At 41.0% G+C, this 25,574-nt stretch overlaps 1 protein-coding gene across 6 annotated transcripts in view; it reads right to left on the bottom strand.

Annotated features, from left to right (window-relative positions):
* Positions 1-25,574, bottom strand: part of PHF14 (PHD finger protein 14) — a 248,771-nt gene that overhangs the window by 78,053 nt on the left and 145,144 nt on the right. For 4 of the 6 annotated variants that reach the window (XM_083144823.1, XM_083144821.1, XM_083144820.1 and 1 more), the window contains 2 exons: positions 20,240-20,357; positions 13,589-13,635 (listed from right to left, as the gene is read on the bottom strand). In XM_083144823.1, coding sequence (XP_083000949.1) covers positions 13,589-13,635; positions 20,240-20,357 — 165 coding nt within the window. Of the gene's footprint in view, positions 1-13,588; positions 13,661-20,239; positions 20,358-25,574 lie in introns of all 6 variants that reach the window. The other 2 variants (XR_014444023.1, XM_083144822.1) reach the window with 2 other exon arrangements.

The following is a 25,574-nucleotide window of genomic DNA, read 5'->3' on the forward strand; positions in this document are numbered from 1 at the left end:
TGCTACAACTTATTGGACCCACTTCAGTCAGGCTTTTGCTCTCAACACTCCACTGAGACAGCATTGACTAAAGTATTCAATGATCTGGCCACTACTAAATCTAAAGGCCATTTCTCACTTCTTATTCTTCTAGATCTCTCAGCTGCCTTTGATACTGTTGAGTACTCTCTTCTCATACAAACATTACAATCCCTAGGTCTTTAGAACACAGTTTTCTTGCTTTTCTTCCTACTTATCTAATTCAGTGTTCGCTTCTCTGATTGTGTCTCCTCCTCACTACCTCTGTCTGTTGGAGTACCACAAGGCTCAGTCTTTGGTCCTCTGCTTTTCTCAATCTATACCTCCTCACTAGGGAAACTAATCAACTCTTTTGGATTTCAGTATCACCTGTACACTGATGATATTTAAATCTATCTATCCTCCCCGGAATTGTCACCATCAGGATTGCTCCGTGTCTCTGAATGTCTTTCTGCCATTTCATCTTGGATGTCATATCGCCACCTCAAACTCATCATTTCCAAAACAGAATGAATTATATTCCCACCAGCCAAGAGTAGTTACCAACCTGATATCTCTATCACTGTTGAGAACACAACAAATAATCCTACTCTACAAGCTCGCTGCCTAGGGGTCATCCTCAACTCTGAACTGTCCTTCATTTTTCACATTCAATCTGTCTCTAAATCATGTTACATACATCCAAAATTCGTCCGTACCTTACACAAGACACTGCAAAAACTCTAATCCATGAACTCATTGTATCACGCATTGATTATTGCAATGGCCTTTTTTCCGGTCTTCCTAAGAAAAGACTCTCATTGCAACAATCCATTTTGAATGCAGCTGCGAGGCTGATCTTCCTGGCTAGACGTTCATCATCTGCTGATCCGCTCTGCCAGTCCTTCCATTGGTTGCCTGTATATTACGGCATTCAATATAAAATACTTCTACTTACATACAAAGCCATCACTCTGACTACAGCAACTTATATCTCTTTGCTTATCTCAAAATATATCCCCACCCGACCTCTCCGCTCTGCACAAGATCTGCATCTCTCATCCACACTCATTACTCGCTCCCACTTACACTTGCAGGATTTTTGTCGGGCAGCACCCACCCTATGGAATGCCCTTCCACGCACACTAAGACTCTCCCCATGCCTCCAAAATTTCAAGCATTCCCTGAAATCTCACCTCTTCAGGCAGCTTATCATATTCAGGACCCCCACACAACCTCCAGTAGCATTCATATCTAATTGCACCCCATCAGGACCATCTAGTAATCTGATGGGACTGCCATGCTATGGAATTATATCCTTATATATCCCTCCTATTCTCCCTATAGATTGTAAGCTTGCGAGCAGGGCCCTCCTACCTCCATGTTGGTTTGTATCTACCCAGTTTGTTTAATCACTGTTGTTTCCAATTGAAAAGTGCAACGGAATATGCTGCGCTATATAAGAAACTGTAAATAATAATAATAATAAAAAAAAAAATAATATATATATATATATATATATATATATATATACATACATATATACATACACACACATACACACACACATTTCCAATTTATTTTCATAAAACGGCATTATGAACTGGTGAAAGTCTCAGAAGGAACTGCTTCCGAGATTAAACAGCAGATGGCCGATGTCTTTTTCATTACCCCAACCAATTCTGCGCTCCCAAGGCTGAAAGTCAGTGAAAAGGCTATTTACTGATGAAGCACTGTAGATACACTGAAAATCCAAATGATTAAAAAGGCCGTTCATTAGAACATAACCGAAGAGAAAACAAAAACATCACTAAGTGGAGGAAGAAAACTGTTAATGTAGCCATGACAACAGAATTCTAAAAATATAAACCTAATTTTAATTGTATTTAATAGCAGTTAAATGTTGCCTAGTGACACAAAGCACGCGTCTACAAAGTATATTATAAAAAAATAAAACAAAAACCTCACTTTGATAAAGCTTTAAAAATAAATGTCTTAAAATAAGATCAACATATGAACCAGAAAAAGTAATGTCTTCACAATATTTGAAATTCTCTGATATAATTCTCATTAACATAAAGAGATAAATAAGTAAGAATGGAGGGAAGGGAAGTGCAAATTGTACCCTGAAAACTTTCAATAGGGATATTACTGCCACGAATATTACAATGTCACGAAAAAAGCTATAAAGAATCTATAGGAGAAAAAAATAAGAGAAACACAACAAAGCAACAAGGTTGGCGCAAGACTTATCCTAGTGGCTTTCAGCAGAGGTTGGGTATGTAATACAGCAGTATCCCGATGGTCAGATTCCCAGAACATCCCAGTCAGTAATTTAGTTCCTAACCATACTCCACCCCTCTTACAAAATAACCCTACCTCTCCATTCCCGACAGCTGAACTCTAACCCTCCCTCCCAGTGCCCAACCCAAACCTTGTACTTCCCTGTCGGATATGTAAAGATTCTATCGGGATCCCGACTGCCACTCTTTTGACCGTATCCACTGAGCAGTGTGATTGGTGATTATATTGGGAAAAGGCGGCAAACTTTGAGTAGTCACAAATTGAGATTGCACAAAATGATTCTTAATTCCTTTCTCTTATTGTTTTATACCTTCATTTCAGAGTTTAAATTGCATACAGTTGTAATAAAACCAGAAAAAATGTGGTGTACTAAAATCTTTCAAGAGTGCACCACAGTACAGAGAAGCACCAGTCAACGTATCCTCTCCTCCCCACTCCAAATAACAATCACTATCAATTAGAAACATATAAAAAAAGAAAGACTTCCAATCCAAAATGTAAATCGTCCATCAGTAAATTGTGAGGTCCATTCTCCTTTTCAGCCATGGACCTATATATTGTCTACTCTCAAGAAAGACGCTTGTTGGTTGTCCTGCTGTCTCACAAGCTTCTTATGCCCAAAGTAAGCTCTAAAGTTGCCTACAAGCTGTATGATTTTTCAACCAACGTCGTTCATTTTGGCCCTTCTGAGTGATATTGGTCAAAATACCATTCCGTGTGTATGCTACGAACGATGAGTCTCGTTCATCAAGGCTGTTCATCGACTATGCAGGCAGCTCAACTTGGATATCTTTCAAATAAAAGCCTATAGACCAGGGCTGGGCAACACCGGCCCTCCAGATGTTGATGAACTACACATCCCAGGATGCTTTGCATTAGTTTTGCTATGTGGCAATGCTGAAACTGATGCAAGGCATGCTGGGATGTGTAGTTCATCAACATCTGGAGGGCCGGTGTTGCCCAGCCCTGCTATAGACTGTAGCTAGATCGTTTGTCATTCCTTTTTCGTCAAATCGTTTAGTGTGTACGCATAACCTCTTTCATCCAGGACACTGGTGAAGTTCAAGGGAGATTGGTCACCAATGTCGTTCAGTCCATAAATCGCCCAGTGTGTATGCAATGAGTCTTCAAGGTTTATTTACTAAGATGGTAGTTCTTTTTCAGATGAGATGTTGCTATGGTCAAATTAGAATTTTCTAATTTATTTATCAACTTCTAGAAGATAATAGAAGGCATCCGATTGGATGCCCATAGCAATATCTGAAATACAACTTCCAACTTAGTAAATAAAACCCTTCATGTTTTTGTATGAATAAAAGTTTGTGTCTGAACTTCCTGTGCGCACAAGCAATGCATGGGTACATTTACCATATGTCTGCAATTTGACCTATCGTAGCATCCTGCAGTCCTAGGACCTGACATACTGTACATGGGTCTCTCTCCTTCAATAGCATGTATAATACAGGTTGGGTATCCCTTAACCGCAGGTTTTCAGACTATTTTGTTTATTTTTTCTTCCTCCCTTTTATTTATACTCACCTCTTCCCCCAGTGTCCACGGGGGCCAACAGACTCCTCTTCAGTGGCATCCCCAATTGCGAGGATGCATTGCGCGGGTACGCTGGTGATGTCACCGGCGCACCTGCGCAATGCATCCTTGGGACCGGGGATGCTGCTGGAGAGAAATCCGATGCTAATCAACCCCATAATATGACCGTTTATCAGTGCTTAATTTTTATATAGTAAATGTTCATACCTGCAGAGGTCTCTGTATGTATTTATACACAGTACAAATAGAAACCACTGCACATAGAGCTAGGACAGCAGCTTACGAGCAAAGCTACAAACATTTTGTTCTAAATAATTTCCTAATCATGTCTGGCATAACATGTACTTATTCATTATTACGTTTCATTTCCACTGTGTGTCCACTACAGGTGGTACTATAATGGGGGGAAGGGGTGGGGTGGGGATGGGGCAACTTGTATTTCTGGGTGCCAGTCGGGATCCCGACAGTCATTTACCCGACGTCGGGATCCTGACTGTTAAAACACCGACAGATGGGTTCCCGACGGGCATCGGCTATTCTCCCTCGTGGGGGTCCACGACCCCCATAGAGTGAGAATAGAATAGGTGATGAGCGCAGCGAGCCACCATGCCCGCAGCGTGGTGACCGCATCGAGCCCGCAAGGAGCTTTGTTGCGCTCGCCATGCTGTCTGAGTCCAGCCAGTCAGGATCCCGATGTCGGAACCCTATACCACACCCATATTTCTTTGTAATAATTAGGCAATATTACTCCACACTTGGTAGCCAGTATATCCTCTTTTTATACGACACTTCCGTTCATAGTGACTTTTTTTAATGTCCACCATAATCTTTGTAAGTGTTGACAAAGCTTACACAAAAGGAATATAGTACAATGTATCCTAACTCTCATTAAAAGAACAAAAAAATTATTTTTAACTTTTAAAAGGCACTTTATTTGGGTACATTTAGGAATATTACTTGTTTTAGACCATAGGCACACCAAAGTTTTAAAGCATTTTATCCTCTTTTGTCAGTTATGACATATTAATGAGACACCACCCTCTAAACGTAAGACAATGGTACATTAAACGCTGGGCCCATTGCTACATAACATTTGCAAAAATCAATTACAAAAAAACAACAAAACGGGTTCATTAAATATAATCCCAGGAGTTGTTAACGGGTTAATATCCAGAATGCTGAATCTAAAGTGGCATTGAAAATACTCCCACTTTCTTTTACTGCAGAGCGGCTGACAAGGCACAAATCACGGCCGTCTTCAGGCTGTCTTCGCAGGGAAAGATTAAATGTGAACAGTTCCTGTCTCAATAAGGCCTTTCTCAGAATTCACTCTCTAGGTTACTCATAACTTAAAATAAAACCTGACTCAGCAAAAAAAATAAAAAATAAAAAAGGCACAACTTGGTTATAAATAAATATATAAATGTGTATCTATCTCTTGTTGTGTCCGTTTTCTCCATAACTGCTCAAAGCAGCGCTCAATCTCCATGGGAAGTTAATATTATATTTCTAATATGTTTACACTAATTAAAAGCTCAGTTTCAGCTCCTGGGATAAAGGGGACATTTTTATTTCAGTATTTGTGACGTGGTTTTAGGTCATTTTCATTAAAATGGAAGGCTTAACCCCTTTGAGTGCCAACAACTGTGCCAGAGATGTCAAAAATACCTGCTAAAAAGGCCAGCGTCTCTCACATTTGTTATATCAATTCAAACGACAAATGTTTTGCAGAAGTAGATATTTCCTTATAAGGTAACATTGCAGGTCGTTCGGATGAATGCAAATTTCACATCTATTTTGACAAATTCACTTTGCAATTAAAGGGTTAATAAGGCAATACAAATTAAATGTGCCAATTATTGTTCACAGTGTTTTATTAATAAATTGCTTTAGAATTTCTGGTCGTTGATGCTCACTTAACTCTTATAAATTAACTCATAACTATGTAATTTCAATTCTGCTTGGTTGCAGAAAAAATAAACTATTACAACATCTCAATACATAATGGTGATATTTTTACTTCCTTTGTATCTGCTTAGTTTTATTTACTTTTTGTGTTGAATATATGCTTTTCAAAACACTTACGGTAATTCATTTTTCTGGAGAATACAACAAGCCTGCTCCCAAACTCCTGCACCCAGAGCCGCCTTCTTATCTGGGGTAAACACCAGGACGATATGGCCTAAAACGAGCCAATTTAGATACAATCTCAACCGTTTGTATGTAAATCGGCCGTGTTTTGGGCCATTTCACTGCGATCCCGATCCGAGGCCCCGCGGGTCGGTCTTTTCTGAGATCCTACTTGTGCAGGGTAGGGGTCATGATCGGATCGCAATCACATTAGGGGCATTTTCTTGGCGGTTTACGCGCCGTCAGCTCGTGAGCAGGTCGTACGTTCCTGTTACGACACGCTCACGAACACCATCGTCCTGGTGTGTACCGGGCATTAGTTAACCTTACTTATAATCAACTCGTAGTACAATAACTGTGGTACATGGTAATACTGGAAGGGTTAGCATTACGAAATTGATACAGTGGACAGTATTGCTGTCTCACATTGCTGGGGTCTTAAGGTGGCCATACATCTACAGATCTGGCTGGTTGAAACAAAAACCTGGTAATGGATAAGAGCAAATGCCAGTTTACCATTTGCTTCGAAATGCTGGAAAACTGCCAAACTGTCATTTAGTTATTACCAGGTTTTTGTTTCAACCACTCAGATCTGACAATCTGTAGATGTATGGCCAGCTTTAGGTCCTTGATTGAGATCAAACCTATCTGTGGAAATAACATGTTCAGCAGCCCCATGGGTATCATCTGAATGCCCCAGTTTCCTATTTCAATACTTAAACACACGGTGCAAATAAAATGGACCCTAGTATTTGAGTATCGTCAGGAATTTTGGGTGTGGTATAAAAAGTTGACATTCCAAAACTCGCCACCAGAATGTCAACAGGTTCACAAACTTTAGGTCAACAACCAATATTTCTACATTTATAAAGATGGACATGAACACAATGTCAACGTTTAACACATCAAGAGCAAAATATTGACACACATATGTAGCCACGCTCATCGTTGCCTCACCAAATACTACGTGCAACTCCCATGGTGATTGGCGCAATCCGATTGCCATGTGCGCGTATCTAATTCGCTCCAGCGGCTCATAGAAACGCATCGAGTGGCGATATTGCATTGAAGCGATTATATAAACAACAACAATAATAATATACTGAAATGCATTGCTCAATACTGTGGCATAACATAAAGGAACAGCAATACCATCACGATTCATAGAAAAGGGTTAGAGGTTGGGAAGAACAGTATTGTTAGAAGACACATAAATAGTATTAAACTAGGTACTGTGTCTCTGTTATAATTGGAACAACTGTCCAAAGCTTCATACAATTAAAGAGGACCCTATTAACCGATCCTAATCTACTTCATTTTTTGTGTGTGGAATCTTACGAAGTCGTGATGATGAGACGCGTTGGGTTTTATTTAGTCGTTTAGTAGTTTCACGACGCAATTGAATGGAATGAGATGTCCTTTTTATATTGTTTTTATTTGTCGCATTAAATGTGAAAATATTCTTATTAGTTGCAGAAATTGTTTTGACCAATATTTGAGCATTTTATGCTAACTCTGGTGGTGGTGACACATCTGTAGCGTGCTCTATTACTGTCTATTCATATATATATATATATATATATATATATATATATATATATATATATATATATATATCCCGCTAGGCTGTTTTAGCGGGGCCCTGCGCCCTGCCCGATTTTTACAGGGCAAAATGCGCCCTGCCCTGCTAGCAGCGCCCCGCTAAAACAGCGTGGTGCCTGCCCTGGCTGTGTGCACGGGGAAGCGCAGTGCCGCCTTAGACGGCGATTCCCAGCGCTTCCTTGGCAGCACGGTAACTTCGGCGGTGCCAGGCCCGCCTCCTTTAGTGATGGCGCCGATCGGGACCGCCCCTTTTCGCGACCCAGGCACGCCCCTTTTTGTGACGTCGCGGCCTGGGACCGCCCACAATTGTGACATCCGCCCCCCTTGCGCTGCCCCCGTGCAGCGGCGCCCTGCCCGCCCTCATTTCTAGAGGGAACACATATATATATGTATATATGTGTGTGTATATACACACACACACACACACACACACACACACACACATATATATTAGATATGTTTTCTGGTTCATTTCATTTCTAATTCTCATAGAGGTAATAGTAATGTTTTCGGAAAATATGTATCCACACACACACACACACACACACACACACACTATATCTATATAGATATATATACACACACACACACACACACACATTACATATACATACACACACACACACTTAACAAGACTAAGGTGATCCCAATGTGTCGTTCCATGTGAGCAAGAATGATGGTATAAGAAGAGCGGACTGTAATATCTTTTCAAAATACAGAAGGGCAACTGTCAAGAGAAAAAAAATATCCAGCCTAAGGCTGAGAACATTTCAATAAAACTGATTTACAGGTTTGGAATAATTTAAAAGGGTGCACTGCAGCAGTAAATTACTGAGACTCTTCGCACTTTCCCATTCCAGCCAACAGTGAATTGATATCTTACGTTTTTACCATTAATAATATAGAAGTTATAAGAAACAAAGTTAATATAGTCCTTTTTTGATTATGCACAAATTATAATGCAAATGCACAATAATTTTACAACATCCAGATACCAAGGAGCAGAAAAATAAACACATCATATTGTACAGTTAAAAATGTAGTTTTAATTATACTGTGCTTATATATATATATATATATATATATATATATATATATATATATATATATATAAACACGATATAAGGTGCTTCAGAATAACGACACCAGGCCTTTTTAGTTAGTCAACATTTCAATTGCTAACATGCAATTTTCATCAGGACAAACTTCACAATATCACAAGGTGAAATACTTACAGTACTTACAGACACACAACGCTCCGTTCCCACGCCGCCACACCTAACATGTGTGCGTCATCCAACCGTGTCCCCGGCAACTGCTGTTGCTAGGGAACGCGTCACGCTGAGTCTCTCATTGTTTGCCCGGCTGCCTGACGTTGCATATACATACATGCACACACTCATATATGTGTATATATAAATACATGCACACAGGATAAGTAGTTCCTGGATTGTACTTATAATTTTTTGTTGCTAAAAGCACTGCTGGCGACTGGCACTGCCGGGGACAGCACCTGCGACTGGCACTGCCGGGGACAGCACCTGCGACTGGCACTGCCGGGGACAGGACCTGTAACTGGCACTGCCGAGGACAGGACCTGTAACTGGCACTGCCGGGGACAGGACCTGTAACTGGCACTGCCGGGGACAGGACCTGTAACTGGCACTACTGGGGACATCTGTAACTGGCACTACTGGGGGCATGAAATGTAACTGCCACTAAACATGTGCAAGAAAATTGCTTGGCATTCATAGTCAGTGCCTGAGATAGTACAAAAACCTTGTTTCATGCACAAAAAATATATTTGTGTGTATTTCATGTGTTTGATGTTTATAATCAACACAATATAAATGAAAAATATCAAAATATTCAGAAATACAGAGTAACCAGTTATCCAAAATACTTCTGTTCCTGAGCATTTTGGGTAAGGGATACTCAACCTATCTCAACAAATAATTTTAGCTTGTGGCAGCTTTACACAGTGACATGGATTTACTGATACAGAATATGAACAGATAAAGCAAATGTATGGGTACATAGAATATGAAGGGCCTCCAGCGTGACCCCAACCCCTTCGACATGGTATAGGAGAAATAACTATATCAGTTATGGGAGTCCATCCATGGCGATTATAATGCACTACGAGTATCCACTTCATTTACTAACTGCTACACTAACATTTTTATTACGAAACGAGAAATAAACAACCACAACAGTACATGCCCCTATGTTTTTCGCTAGTAATACAGTACATACAATTGTTTGTCATAAGAGAAACCTTGTCAGTACCATGATCAACACCTCTGCTCCAGGGTGACAGGTGGTATTACGGATGAAGCAGCCCACATGCCCTGCAGTCACTGTCTGCCTACTGCCTGACACTTAGGTTACAAAGAACTATATTACGCTGCTTAAAATTTCCATGACTCCCAGTAAATCCCTATGCACGCTGTCAAAAAAGATCAAAGGCATGGACATGAACCTGGAAACAAAACTGCATGTTTTAAAATGTATCAATTTCTGCTGTCACTTCCACCAGGGAAAACACCATATATCCCTCAGACAATTTAGAAATGATAAGTAACCAGCTGGAGTAATGGCAGCAGTTCATAGTCAGTAATTCATTGAGAGGCAATTGGAGATTATCCATTATTAAAAAACAAAATGATAAATGCTCAGGATGTAAAAATTCAGGTATTATGAATATATGAAAAGGTTTACAGGAAATAACAGTTTGAGTTGGCACATAAAAGAACAAATATACACCTAAATAAACTCAACCGATAAATCCAACAAACTTATCACTTCACGTCAAGGCATTTACAAATACGATTGTCACAATGATTAACTAGCGACGAAGTCTGAGGTTAACAGACCCAAACACATCCAATAATGGTTTTTATCGACAATTAATTTCCAAGTACTGTAATAGCGTACTATTAAACAAAAGTGCATAAGATAAACCTAAACACCCACAAATTTTTATAGGATTCACCCAAATGAACGTATAAAAAAAGGAGTAAAAATTGCCAAGCAAACATTTTTATTCATCATAATGAGCTGAAATGTTTACCTTACTGTATATAGTAAATATAACCTCTTTTCACACAACATTTTTTATTTTCAATTTATTGTATATAACAAATGTGAGCGACGCTGGCAATTTTTGTGGATATTTTGCATCCTTAAAAGAGAAGCTAGCATTCAAATGGCTAAAACTACGGGGTCAATTCAATAAATTGTGATGAACTCGCGTGAACGAGTCAACGCAGCTGTACTGTATGGTGGAGAGATTCACACAAAACATTTTGCTACCACCCTAGGGCCCGGTCTGATATCAGCCCCAGAAGGGTGCAAATTCAGGTGCCGCTGCCACATTTAAAATGCTGCAATAATTAAAACGGCACCTTCACATTGGCAATGTACTTATCTCAGTCATGATGTCATTATGATAAAAAGTGTGATACGTGATGGAGCTTAATACATAAGATGAAGTGAGTTATAAAATCTGGGGAAATCATCTGAGTTTCAAAAATGTTACAGTAAAATATACAGTATATATATATATATATATATATATATATCACAGGAAGTGGTACCCCAACCGCGCCCAAGGTAGTAAGTAGGAGCAGCAACTCTAATAGACCCCTGTTAGCCGGGTCCGAAAAGGCAGATAGAGATAAAAAGGTTTTAGAGTGCGCTCAGGAATACACAACAATATACAATTTAAAACATTTATTCCTCAGTCTTCACAAAGACTTCAAGCTTAAAAAGTACAGCAGGTCTGTTACTGGTACAGATGGTGTAGTAGGCCCTACTACACCATCTGTACCAGTAACAGACCTGCTGTACTTTTTAAGCTTGAAGTCTTTGTGAAGACTGAGGAATAAATGTTTTAAATTGTATATTGTTGTGTATTCCTGAGCGCACTCTAAAACCTTTTTATATATATATATATATATATATATATATATATATATATATATAGCACCAACACAATCAAGACATAGTTACTGATAAACTGATCTATCGTATTCTCATAACTAATGGTTCATTAGGCTTCCCAAAATGGCTGCCTTCACTGTATTTAGGCCAATGAGTGGACAGTAATATTAAAATAAATGGGAAAAAATAAATTGTTGTTCTATGAAGAAATGGAGTCAGATACGGTAAGTTGAAATGTCAGATGACTGGCAAAAGGATATGGGATGTGCACAGTTTTCAGCCAGATTGAGTATCCCATATTGGGAACGCTAGACAATATTTGTTTTTTTTTCCATATTTTACAATACTTGCAACACCATAATGAAATATCCTGGTGATTAGACCCAAGTTTACACACAAAATGCATTGATAGTTCATATATACCTTATACTCACATCCTTTCTGATTCTATACAATATTTTTTAATCATTTTGTGCAATTTATGTACAAAGAACAATCAGAAATCAAAGTTGTCACTATCTCAGCAACGCTCATGGAATTTCGTAATTCGGAAATGTATGGGAGAGTCAACCTGTACTTGGACTTTTTTGTCTGCGATTTCATGAAATATAATATAAAACATAATACATATATTTTAAGTCTTATTGTATGAATGAACTAGAACTTTATCCTAAGCAAGTCAAAGATCTTTTTTTCTCCAGCTAGCTGGAATAACATGTGTCGGAAAATATATAATAAATTGGTGAAATGTGGATCCTCGGGTTTGGAACTTGTCTTTAAAAGAGCTATTGATGTCAGAACTCTTCTCTTCCTACTTATTTCATCAGCTCGGGCTTGCTCACAAAAGCAATACTTAAATGAACAATGCAGAGAACGAGCAGAGTTGCTCGTCTTGTTCATACTGAAGCAAGTGATAAGATTTTGGGGTAGCTTATTGTCACTAGTAACCATAGTATAAAAGACAATTTTGCAGCCTGGAATAAGCGGAGTAAGGCAACTTTGCTCTTGGGCTATGTGACATGAAGGGGATAATTATTCCGTCTTTTTCTAAAGAGTCTTTATTTGGTTTGACTTTATTCCCTAGTTGATCCTCAATGGTATTCCAGAAATATAAAAAAGAAAATATATATAAAATGTGAAATGTATAATACAAATGATGGATGTCAATGATGTGTTCATGTTAAGACTCCTATATAGTGCAACATCCAAGCATTGTGCAATTAGTCCATGTTGCCCATTGTTGTTCGACACTGTGATGCAGGGATCATAATGGCGGTCTATTTTTGGGTTTCCTAGTTCCTTCTTGTATGGTGCAAATGGTATAAAAGGTTGAGACAATAGTGTGTACCAACTTATAGGTATGTTCAATTAAAGTCGGATCCATTCCGACATTAATTTGTCGGAATGGATCTGACGTATCCTATTAAATGTGGCCAAATCCGACTGTTGTATTTGGCTGATGCTGCTGATGCTCACTTGGCCTGGCAGCGGGACCAGTTGAGAGACAAGAGATGGATGCAGGAGGTGGGCGAACAGCGCCGTCTGAGCTATTTCTGCTCACACAGAGCCATCCTCCCTGCCTCATCTCATCAATCCGACTTTTTTCTTTAATTTGGATTGAGATTGTTGGAAACAGGGCCAAACCTGTCGGATTTGGCCGCGTTTCCAACAAAAACAGGTGGATTGGCGGCTACTGACTAGACCTTATTGATAAGGTCACAACCTCTTCTGGTCTTTCCAACAAGATGGCAGTTTTGACTGTAATTGCATTTAGCCCATATTAGTATAGATATTAATTACTGTGGTTTAAACTGGTGTAGACCATCATATCAACCTTTAAGATACGCTACCAGGTCAAGAGGGAACTATAGCATCTAAAACACATTTATCATTATCCACGCACTGCAATGATAAACCACCAGTGGGCAACGATGCAAGATTGACCAATGCTTAAGTGCTTGACCGTATAAGACCAGTGCAACTGAATGAGCACATCTCAAGATTGTCTCCCATAAAAAAAATATACGCATAAAACACAATTGATTAAATATCCCTACCATACCTTGTGGCTGCAGACTGAGGTGGGACTGCAGCACTTTGACAGACTTTCTTCACAGATTATTCATTGCGGACCCTCCAGCAGAAAAGTGGTTAAAGGAAAAGGAGGGAAAGACATTTGAAAATGAAAATCTAAGAAGATACTAGAACGAGATAGAGTTACAGAAAGAGGAAAAAAAGTAGTAAAAGAAAGGAGCGACTACGGAGAAGACACAGTATTCTAAGTGCGGAGAACCTTAAATGTTGGGCAAACTTTCTTTGGCGTCTATGGAATGCTGCAAGCCTTATCTCCAGAAGCAAGAGGGTCTAAACCAGTCCATCATAACCAAATTATAGCACTCGGTACAAACCAAAATGTCAGCCTCATCTGGTCACAGCATAGAATTACGGACAATAGAACTTCCTTCTAGAACGACTTAAGCTTAATGATCTATAGCAAAGTATCAAATGGTTGCAATAAATCAACTATTGTATAAAAACATACTTTATTAGTTATCACTTAAAAAAAAATCTGCTGGTGGTGATTAATGGGGGTGGGGGCGTGGTCATTTCTATAAAAGTCAAAAAGAATTGTCTCCAAAATCGAGATGTCCATCAAACTTCCTTAGTCACTGACTTTAAGCAATAAAGATATGGCCCGGTTTGTAGAAGGATATGCTACCACACACCCCTTTTTTTACGGTCACTTATTGCTTCCTACAATGGTATACGGTCACTAGGTTGACACAGGAAAGTCAACATTAATTAGGTTGACAGGCCTTAGGTTGACACCCTCAAAAGGTGGAAATGGGTCTAGGTCGACAGGGTCAATAGGTCGACACACGCAATATGTTAACATGGGGAAGGTAGACAGTCAAAAAGTCGACATGGGCTTTTCACTTTTTTTGAGCTAACGTGCTGAAAGGTGGTATACCGATTCGGTATCCATGTCTACATTTGGGACAAAAATGTGAAAAACCCATTTCAACCTTTTGACTGTTGACCTTCCCCATGTCAATGTATTGCTTGTGTTAATGTAATCACCCTGCCAACCTAGACCCATGTTGACCTTTTGAGGGTGTCGACCGTCAGTGGTCGACCCAATGTACTTTATAAAAATAGTCAATCAAAGCAGTCTGTACACTTTTTGGTGATGAAAAAAGCTTCACCCACCAAACCAGAAGTCACATCACAGTTATCAGTCAGGCAAGGCTGAGATTGCGGTCTAAAAAAAGAGATGTTTAAAAAATTTGCCTCAACCTAAAAACATACAAAAATGTTATTACATTTTTGGATACAATTGTTTGAAAATAATTATTCTTATCTATCTATATATAAATATTTATTTTTTAAGTCCAGATAAAGTTAAAGTAATTCTAGTCATGGCCATAAATCCTGGCACCCCTGCTGTTATTTCCCCAGTAATGCAGGATGCCGTCAGTGCTAACTCGTATAGTCCAGGGGGTTTAATTAGCCAAGGTAAAATTCCACTGCAAATTGAATCGCCCCCAAGTCTAGAGTGGCAAATTTATCAATGTAATTTCTTTAATTTTTTTTATTTAAAAGGATAGATTATTCCATTCTGAATGCAAAACAAAAGGTGGATCTGTAATATTAACAGATAAAAAATTTTTTTTGATACCAAATACAATTTTGAATTTCAACCTGCCAAGGCTAAGGGAGGAGGTACTTGTGTCGTTTCACGGCGCCACCACGCGCACAGTGAAACTTTGAAACTTGGCAGTCTGCCAGACTCTGTGTTTACTGTGCGCGTGCCGCTCTAGCTGTTCTCAGCGCAGCTCGTGGCTGCTTTCCTTATGTAATCTATGTTATCAGCATAGAGCTGGGCAGCAGCAGTGCACCCAGCGCTGACAGGTCACTGTGGTACTTGTAGTTCCACAGTGAAATAGGCAGTCCTGCGCACCGCTGACAACCCGGCAATTTAGAATCCTCCGGCAATTAAGAAGTCTAGATTTAGACGTCTAAATCCAGACTCCCTGCAAACCGCTAAGATGGGGGCATCTAAATTTAAACCTGTTCACAATGACACTAATCGACGTAACAGCTGTGGACCTTGTTAATTCCACTATCCACGCCAACCCGAAGCGTGGCAAGCGCATGGGGCGGCGGTACGCGTCCTACGACTTTTCATACCCCCACTATGCAGGTCGGCGTGGAGTTGATTCTATAAAGTGTGGCGAGCGCAGCGAGCCCCGCGGATACCTTCACAGCTATCCGCGTCCCCTCGCGGGCTTCACAGGTATCCGCATCCCCTCGCGGGCTTCACAGGTATCCGTGCCCGCTCGCCACGCTTCGGGCTCGGTGGCTCGCCACACTTTATAAAATCAACTCCACGCCGACATGGATAGTGGGGGTATGAAAAGTCGTAGGACGCGTACCGCTGCGCTCGCCACGCTTCGGGTTGGCATGGATAGTGGAATTAACAAGGTTGACAGCTGTTACTTCGACTAGTGTCATTGTGAACAGGTTCAATAGTGTACCCCTAGACCCTACTAAATTTAGACACTTTACCGTCTAAATTTAGATGCCCCCATCTTAGCGGTTTGCAGGGAGTCTGGATTTAGACGTCTAAATCTAGACTTCTAAATTGCCGGGTTGTCAGCGGTGCGCAGGACTGCCTATTCAGTGACCTGTCAGAGCTGGGTGCACTGCTGCTGCCCAGCGCTATGCTGATAACGTAGCTTACATAAGGAAAGCAGCCACGCGCTGTGCTGAGAACAGCTATAGCGGCACGCGCACAGTAAACACAGAGTCTGGCAGACTGCCAAGTTTCAAAGTTTCACTGTGCGCACGGTGGCGCCGTGAAACTACACAAGTACCAGGGAGGAATTCAATTTCATCACGAATTTACATTAGACCTATTCAATTTAAAGTGCTGATTTTGGTCGAAAGACACGCCAATCGGTGAATTACTCACCAATCGACATGTTTTCATCAAAACTGAGGGCGTTTTCGATTTGTTGATGTAGTTTTGACTAAAAAAAATAAATAAAACAACTGAAACAGCATTGGCAAAATACAACTGTCCAAAAAATGGGCGCTACTGGCTAGACAAAAAAAAAAGAAAAAGAAAAGAATGACTTCAATTGAATAGCTCCCTATATATCTGGCCATTACTGTAGTTATCCCTTTCATTAAAAATGCTGAAATACTTAAAGAGTTTATTATGATATGAAGCCCACACTATTTTGCATTCTTATTGTAGAAGAAATATTTTATCATCTGTATTTTCAGAATTTGTATTCTATTTTTAGTTAAGTTTTTTTGTCTAAATTCTTTATAGCGTTTGGCATTAAAACGTTAAAACTGAAAAGGGTCTTCATTTGGGGACAATTCACCAGTTCACATGTATTTATTTTTTCCCATTAGAATTTAAAAAGTTCCAATCTACTATCTACAAATAAATTAATTTTGGATAGATTCTGAATGACAATAAAACTCCTTTTAACGAAAGGCAATTTATTTATTTTTTATTTATTTATTTTAAGCACCTGACAGGAATTCAATAGCAATTTTTTATTCACTCAAAGGGTGACTAAGATATTTAAGTGGTAGTGAAGGGAGATTAGACAGCAGTAAACGAGGGCAGACAGCTCATTTCCCACATCTACCTGCCGAGGTTTATTGTAAGGGCCAATTCAGTTGGTCGTGACTATCAATGAAAGCTGGGAACTTTTAACTTGAGTTAGTGTTTTGACTGTTTGCCAACGCCACTAAAATAGTACCCTCTAAAAATGGTTGAACACACCACTACAGTATATTAAGAAAAGTAAAATAATCTAGATCAGAGGTTCTTAAATTCAGTCCTTAGGACCTCACAGAGTACATCTTTGACAGGTCAACTAGCAGGTGGAATAGCCAAACTATATAGGGTCCTGAGGACCGCATTTGAGAACCTTTAATCAAGATAGCATTCAGACTGGTAAATGGCTGTGAACATTTTGATGTTTAATATCAAATTAACAGGGACCAGTCATAACCGTCATAATCAGCATTTAAGATAGCGAGTTGAATACACAGACCTCTACGAAATATATGGTAGGATTAGGGTTGGGGGGAAAGCTAAGAATACTTACCGGACCCCTTTTGGGATTCCGGCATCCATATTTTGACTGCTGACATTCCCACCGCCTGTCGACGATACATATTGCCACTGCATATCCAAGTCCACATTGTAATATTAGACTTTGAACCTTATTCTGATTGACTCACAAGGCTGCAAATTTCACATCCTTGCGAGTCCACCAAATGCTGCCTGCGCCCCCCCCCCTCAAAAGCCATGATCCCTCACAGGCATGCAAATAGATATTTGTATAAACATCCATTCGCACCTTGCATGTGGGGAGGAAATCATTCAATGATTTCTACAGCCCTTGCAGACCTAAAACGTCCGCGGACGCCGTGCTGAAAGTAGGCAGGCAGCTGACATCCAATGACATCAGCTGTCCGACCTATCACCGAATTACCAAGGGAACACCCAGCTTTCCCATGGACGCAACCGCTCACCACTGCCCCCCCACAGAACCGTGACCGTTCATATTGATTGATCTTAAACGGCAAAATGTTTCCATCAATTTAAAAGCCTCACCTTTATTCCTACTGTCATTTTTTTTTTTGTAGAGTTCTTCTTTAATTATTTATGTCCACGATTGGTGCCGTCATCCTGTTTTCTTTTGATACGTAATTAAGAGCAATTGCTACACTTATTTACTAAAGTGCATTTCCTTCTCTTTTTTTTAACTAACTGTGGGGGCCTCACAAACCTTATACTGCCTCTGAGCTCTGCAATGTCAGCCTTGGTTAACGAATGGTGACTGCGATGAGCTCTCTGCTGCTCTGATTGCCTATTACAATGGAAAGGAATATTACCAACAATTCAGGAAGGTTTCCACAAAGCCATGTACTATTTTGAGTAAAGCAATGTAATACATTGCCACCTATATAGCCGCGGGGACAACACATAACACGTGTACTGTACTCTATAACACATGCATAGAACATCAGGCTGGACCACTGATGTTTCTATTTTTCTAATATGCAGTTGTAGAAAAGTATTTACCAGTGGTTTTTGGAGTTCTTGGTTATTTTGCCAAGTAGATGTACGTTACCTTTAACACCATCAGAATTAGGAAAACCCGCCTAGCAGCAAGAAACACGAAGTTCTTATTGCATTGCTACAAGCAATCACATATATAAGGGATGATTCGATTAGCTTTGATGTGCCAGCTGTAATCCTGTAGGTTCGGTTACTATGCGTTGATTATTTTAACTTGCACCTCAGAGGCGCCCATGAAAATAAACAACGTTATCACTACTATCAACCCGGTTTTAGATAAAATTCATAATGCTATCATGGAACTTCTCGACCAATCGAATCACCCCATCGGACAAGATTAAAAGATGGAGGAAACTTGCAAGGCGGTGCGTACTTGTAGCGCTGTGTGTGAATTAAGCAGAAGGAAGCCTTAGTATAAAGTTGGCAACTTGTATCCTTTGTAGACACAACACATGGGCAGCCATGTTGTGGAATGAATAACAACACTGCAGCCAATCAATAGACTGGGTACCAGTGACCTCACCGACACAATATCCGTCTTCGCTGTGTGTAAATGCAGAGTACGCTTTGTAGGACCGTACCGCTAGGGACAATTAGGCAGAATGTTTATGCATAGACATGCGGGAAGTATTCTGCACTTTACAGCTCCTAAATTACCAATAAAAACCTGTATAAAAGGGATCATTAAATGTGCACATTGAAATTACTTAATCAACCAACTTATATGATAAATAATGCCACCCACGTCAATTCCATGTCAACGTGACTTCTCGTCAAACACGACCAAAATATGCAGCAATCAACCGTCAAAAAAACCCCAGAAAATAAAAATGTAAATATCACTATAGCAGCAGTTACATGTGGGGGTTATCAATAAAATAAAAAAAATGCCGTTAATATGAAGTTATAGTACTATGACATATATTATGTCTATTGATATTACAAGCAATACACAATAAATACTATATACTTATTATTTCCAAAGTACAGTACATGGCGATACAATGTATGAATATACAGAGGAGGGGCTGTAGTGAACTCCAAAGTTTAATTGTCAAAACCTGGACATTAGTTAACATTATCCAAACACAATAACTACAGTAATGACATAACACTTAATGTGGGTGTATTTGACCCCAATAATTACTTAATTAAATATGGGAGAATCCACACCCTACTCTACGCTATATCAGTAATAGAAGTTCTCGTAGGAGAATGGGCCACCCCCTAAGGTGCCTCCAAATGTTCTTGCAATGTGAGGAGGAGGAGGAGGAGCAATAATAATGCGAAACGCGTAATCAGGGCCATAACCGCTATGCAGTTCGCTCAGCCAGTGAACAGACCATGACGTAGTAAATCAGAACGAGATCACGCACTTTGAACTAAAATCTGAAACTTCTGAAATGTGCTTGGATAATGTGTAAACTATCAACAGATCTGACTTCATTCATACAACTATATGTTCCTTCAAAAAATGCATATGGCAATCACAGGACAATCGGCTGTATTTGGCATGCTACACACAGATACACTCTTTATCCAATTCTGTAGAGCATGAGCCGTTCCCAGTTTAAAACTCAACTTCTCGGTAGAACTTACTTTGGAAGATGACGAGTCACATTCCTGGCAAATCCAGCCGTACCCGGTCTGTTTAGGAGACTTCTTCAACGGAGGGTCCAGACAGCCAAAATGGTAGCAGAGCGTGCACTCATCACATCTATGGGGGAAACAAGCAGACTTTCATTATAAAGACTCGAAAAAACCCCAATGGAATAGTAATATGGTCTTTGACTCAATGCGCAATGTATAGCATAGACTAAAACCACTTTGTCCTGCAGCTGTGGCCTTCAGGCCTGCATACTATATACAATGCACGTGTGGAGTTAATGAGCTAAAGAATCTGATACATTAACCACAACTAACAGATTCTATCTGTCATAACGTCTGCCATGCGGATCCCGATCCTTCGCTGATCGGAGAGCTGATGTGCTACATACCAAAGACCAACAGATCAATGGTTGCCGCCGTTGTTAATCCATAGGTTGCAAAGTGGAGACGTAAGTAATAAAGAGCACTGCATTTATAAAAGGAGGCCTTGTACAAGTCAGTAATTGGAGAGAACAGCTGCACAGAGTATTTTAGCATATAATAGATGGCTACAAAGACTTTCATCCTCGAAGAGTCCTTAAAATATATATCTGATCAAATGGGAAGTGCTGTGATTTCAAACCAATATAATACTTTGGTAGATTATGGGCCTCATTTAGATGAGGTCACAACTGCGATGGTGTCATAAGTGAGCGTTTTATTGGCCAGCCACAATGCTCAATATAATAATGTCTTGATTACCAGTTCTTCCTAATCTTTTTTTACCAATATTTTTTGGACTTGGAAAAGAACCTACAGTATTTGTCATAACATAGCAGTTCTTATTCTGCGTTTAGAGCTAAACTTTCATCTACTATAGCTATGCTTTTTCTTAGCTAACGTTGATCGCAGAGAAGTATTTTTTAATTCACCAAAATTTCATTACGACCAATGTTGACAGATATGTCAGGCGGATGACAGTGCACCAGGGACCACACAAACAGTACTGTGTCTACCGACCAGCAGTAAAAGCGTTCCCGGAAATTACAAAGTGAATATTTTATAAATGTATGTCTTGATATTTCTATATGACAAATACAACGTAAATAATGCCCCTTTCCCACTGCAGCTCTTAAACGGAAAATGTCAATTTTTTCCCCACAATTTACCGTTTAAGGCTGCAGTGAGAAAGCGCGAGAGTTGAAATACCGGTTAAAGTTAACCGGTATTTCAACCCGTTTAAAAAAACAGAGTCCTACGCGTTTAAATACCGTTTTTAAGGCAGTGGGAATGCCTCAAACAGTATTTAAAATCCCATACTACTTCCCCCTCCCCTGGTACCTTTCCTGGACCCCCCCCTCCCTCCCCTGGTACCTGCCCTGCACCCACCCTCTCCCCTGGCACTTACCTGCGCGGGCAGCGGGGTCCGGCATGGGCACAGCACTTCAGGTCCCTCCCTGTGGCTGATGGATGCAGGGCAGTGGGGAGGCAGCGGGGTGGGGTCCATTTGGGATCCGGGCAGTCCCTGGGGCTGATGGTAACTAGTAGTTCCCACTATGCGCATGTGTAATGAGCACCGTGCATATAAATGAGCCGCTCATTACATATGCGCATATGTAATGAGCAGCTCATTTATATGCACAGCGCTTTATTTTGTTTCTGTGCAGGGAAAATACTGACTGCTTTATTTTTACACTGCATTGCAATTAAGATACATTAGGGCAGCGGTTCTCAAACCGTGGGTCCTGACCCCAAATTGGGTTGTGACTCCATGTTGCGGATCATTAGGCTGATGACTCTTCTAATCTCAGAGAGTGATTCAGAGAGTCTGAAAAATCTGTTGAATTGTCTGTTACTTTAGACTCCTCCCATCACTCTGTGCCTCCACAATGCTGCCATGTATGTGCGATCTGCTGATTACACGTGTGATGTGATGGGTTATGGTATATTAGACTCCTCCCATCACTCTGTGCCTCCACAATGCTTCCATTTATGTGCGATCTGCTGATTACACGTGTGATGTGATGGGTTATGGTATAGTAGACTCCTCCCATCACTCTGTGCCTCCACAATGCTGCCATTTATGTGCGATCTGCTGATTACACGTGTGATGTGATGGTTATTTATTTATTAACAGTTTCTTATATAGCGCATACATATTCCGCAGTGCTTTACAGAGTATAGTTGAACATTGATATCAGTCCCTGCCCCAGTGGAGCTTACAATCTATATTCCCTAGCACATGTACACGCACACAGACATCCTAGGGTTAATTTTGTTGGGAGCCAATTTACCTACCAGTATATTTTTTGATTGTGGGAGGAAACCGGAGTACCCGGAGGAAACCCACGCAAGTACGGGGAGAATATACAAACTCTGCACAGTTAGAGCCATGGTGGGAATCGAACCCATAACCTGAGTGCAGTGAGGCAGTAATGCTAACCATTACACCATCCATACTGCCATATTAGACTTTTCCCATCATGTTGTGCCTCCACAATGCTGCCATGTATGTGAGGTCTGCTGGCTACACGTGTGATGTGATGGTATATTAGACTCCTCCCATATGTTTGTGCCTCCACAATGCTGCCATGTACAGATGGAGCGGGATTCATCTTTGCAGGGGATGGCGATGGCGTCGCCATCGCCATTCCCTGCTCCCGCGCCATCTGTGTGTCGGAAGGGGACGCGCACGCACGAGGTGCGCGCGCGTCCCCTTCCGACGGTGCTGCCTTCGGTCGCCCGGTGCCCACACCGGGCGACCGCACCCCCCCACAGCCTCCTCGGGTCCCCCCAGCCCCCCTCGAGCGGGAGGCGGACAGTATTGCGTCCGCCTCGCCGCCCGGATACTGAGACGTTCGTGCGTGGGGGACGCACGCGTGTCTCAGTCAGATGGAGCGCCGTGTTGCTGGCGGATCGCCAGCAAGCATAAGGCCCGCTCCATCTGTATGTGCTGTCTGCTGACTACACATGTGATGTGATAGGTTAAGGTATATTAGACTCCTCCCATCACTCTGTGCCTCCACAATGCTGCCATGTATGTGCTGTCTGCTGACTACACGTGTGATGTGATGGGTTATGGTATATTAGACTCCTCCCATCACTCTGTGCCTCCACAATGCTGCCATGCACTAGTGGACCTGGCAGCTGACTTTCACCAGATTTTGGATGGCGTACTGAGTCTAGACATCCCTATACCTGGTGCAACCAGTATTCGTTTTCCCCCGTGACTATATTAAAATGGATACATATCATAATAGGTCATGCTGTAATTTGCCTACCGTAACTCTAATTTTACGGCGGAATAGGACATAGCAGCAAATAAGCATTCATTTAACAAAAACAAGAAATAACCGGGAAGATCACAGCAGCAAAAGACTAGAACAATATCACGCCACTGGAAAAGGACAAGACAAGTGTTATATATTCTACAATGAGTTTTGGAAAGGTCACTGCAGGAAATATATGTTGCCGTTCTCCCTCTCATTACACGGTGGAATTTCTATGCTGTACACATCACCTCTCGCCGCCTATTAATAAGCCTGAAATGATGTGCTTGGCCCTACTGTAATCCGCCAAGCTCTCTGGAAATATATTCTGCTGAGATTCCTACTGACTGCTCTGTCTCTGAAAGTAATTAACTGTTCGGGCACACTCCACAACAGTTAGAAGTGCAAACATTAGATTGCATCGCCTTAGGGACATGTTTCAAACATTAAGCATTAAATAATAATCGTTCAGCCTGTCAGCGGTGAGTTTCACGGATAGACAGGTTAAGTAGTCCGAGTCAAGTGTTTTATTTACTATACCTGGCGCTTTAGAGCAGTGGTTCTCAACCTCGGTCTTCAAGTACCCCCAACAGCTCACGTTTTCCAGGTAACCTGGCAGGTGCACCACCTGGTTTACAGGTGGAGCTTATCAATTCACTTGGGATTCTGTGTGGAGACCTGGAAAACGTGAACTGTTGGGGGTAATTGAGGACCGACCAATGCTGTAGAGGACGCCTGTGACCGGCAGCCATCTGGTTGGCCATTCATGAGAACGAAGCTTAGCACCTCATTGAGGCCATTAGAGGCACTAGTCGCATCACAATGGCGGGTATTTATTAATGATCGTTATCTCGTCATATCGTTCCGGTGGTCAGTATCGACATCAACCGTTGAGGATTCAAATTTGATGGGTTGATGGTCAATGCTGAATACTTCTGCCATTGATATGGGAGAATCAGATTACCGCCATCAAAGGTGTAGAACCATATGATGGTCTCCAACCCCCCTCATCTTGCACTGTTCCGACACCCAAGCCTTATGAATTCCTGCTTCCAAGCTTCTGATTGGCCCATGGACCGGTCATTGAAAGTACAGAAATCCCCATTGGTTTGTTTAACCATCGATTGTCATCTAATGAATAATATGTAAACATTTATGGGCATGTGCCATTTCTCCATCGATGGAAGGTTCACACGAAGGTGATCCCTAGTAAGTATGAAGTAAAATGATGTCTTTATTTCCCGCTTTTGACCTGAAATAGTTATAGTGGGCATCATAAATGGCTCCAGCCTTCTGGAAGGGGACCGCAAGACTCCTTCCTCAGGCAGGGCTGAACTATTGAGGTTTTCGGGCTACTGCAATCTGAGGAGTGCTGTGTGTCTCAAGGGTGTTTCTAGACCAGTTTCACCAAAAGAACGGATTCCATCCTGTGGAAGCCATTCTTTTGGTGAAACTAGTTGATGACTGAGTATACCGATCCCGCTGACGAGTGCACAAACACAGCGTTAACGAGTAGTCTGCAGGAAGACCCCCGGCTCTTGGGGAAAGCTACCATTGCTTACAAAGGCTCATATTCATTGACCTATACTTAATACAAAGGATCTATTAAAAAATATAAGAGATTGTTTTATTGACCAGAGATTTCATATCGAACTATTGTTTGTCTATGCCCGTGATTCCCCCCCCCCTTCGTGTGTGTGTATACCGGTATGTCACACTAACCTTTATTTTAATTGATATCTGTGATTGACAATTTCATTTATTGTATTCCTTCTATGTATCGGATATCATGTATTTTTAGATTAAACTAATAAACACTTTTATTCACGAACTAGTAAATTATCATTTTATTATTTTTCATAAGGTGAGTGTCACTCCCTTTAGTTACCAACTGTAGTGTACGCCCTTTTTACACTCAGCAGCTTCCCCCCCACTCATGTAGTCTACAGCGCAGTCCCCGCCACCCTGTACCATGGTTGTGTTTGACATCTGATCCGATCTGGTATGCCGTCCCTTGCGCATTGGATGCCAGACCAGCTTGCACGTCCGACCTCTGACACGGGCAGCCTCCCGTCAGT

Source organism: Crinia signifera, chromosome 5, assembly GCF_055691185.1.
Source record: "Crinia signifera chromosome 5, ASM5569118v1, whole genome shotgun sequence".
NCBI classification, from domain to species: domain Eukaryota; kingdom Metazoa; phylum Chordata; class Amphibia; order Anura; family Myobatrachidae; genus Crinia; species Crinia signifera.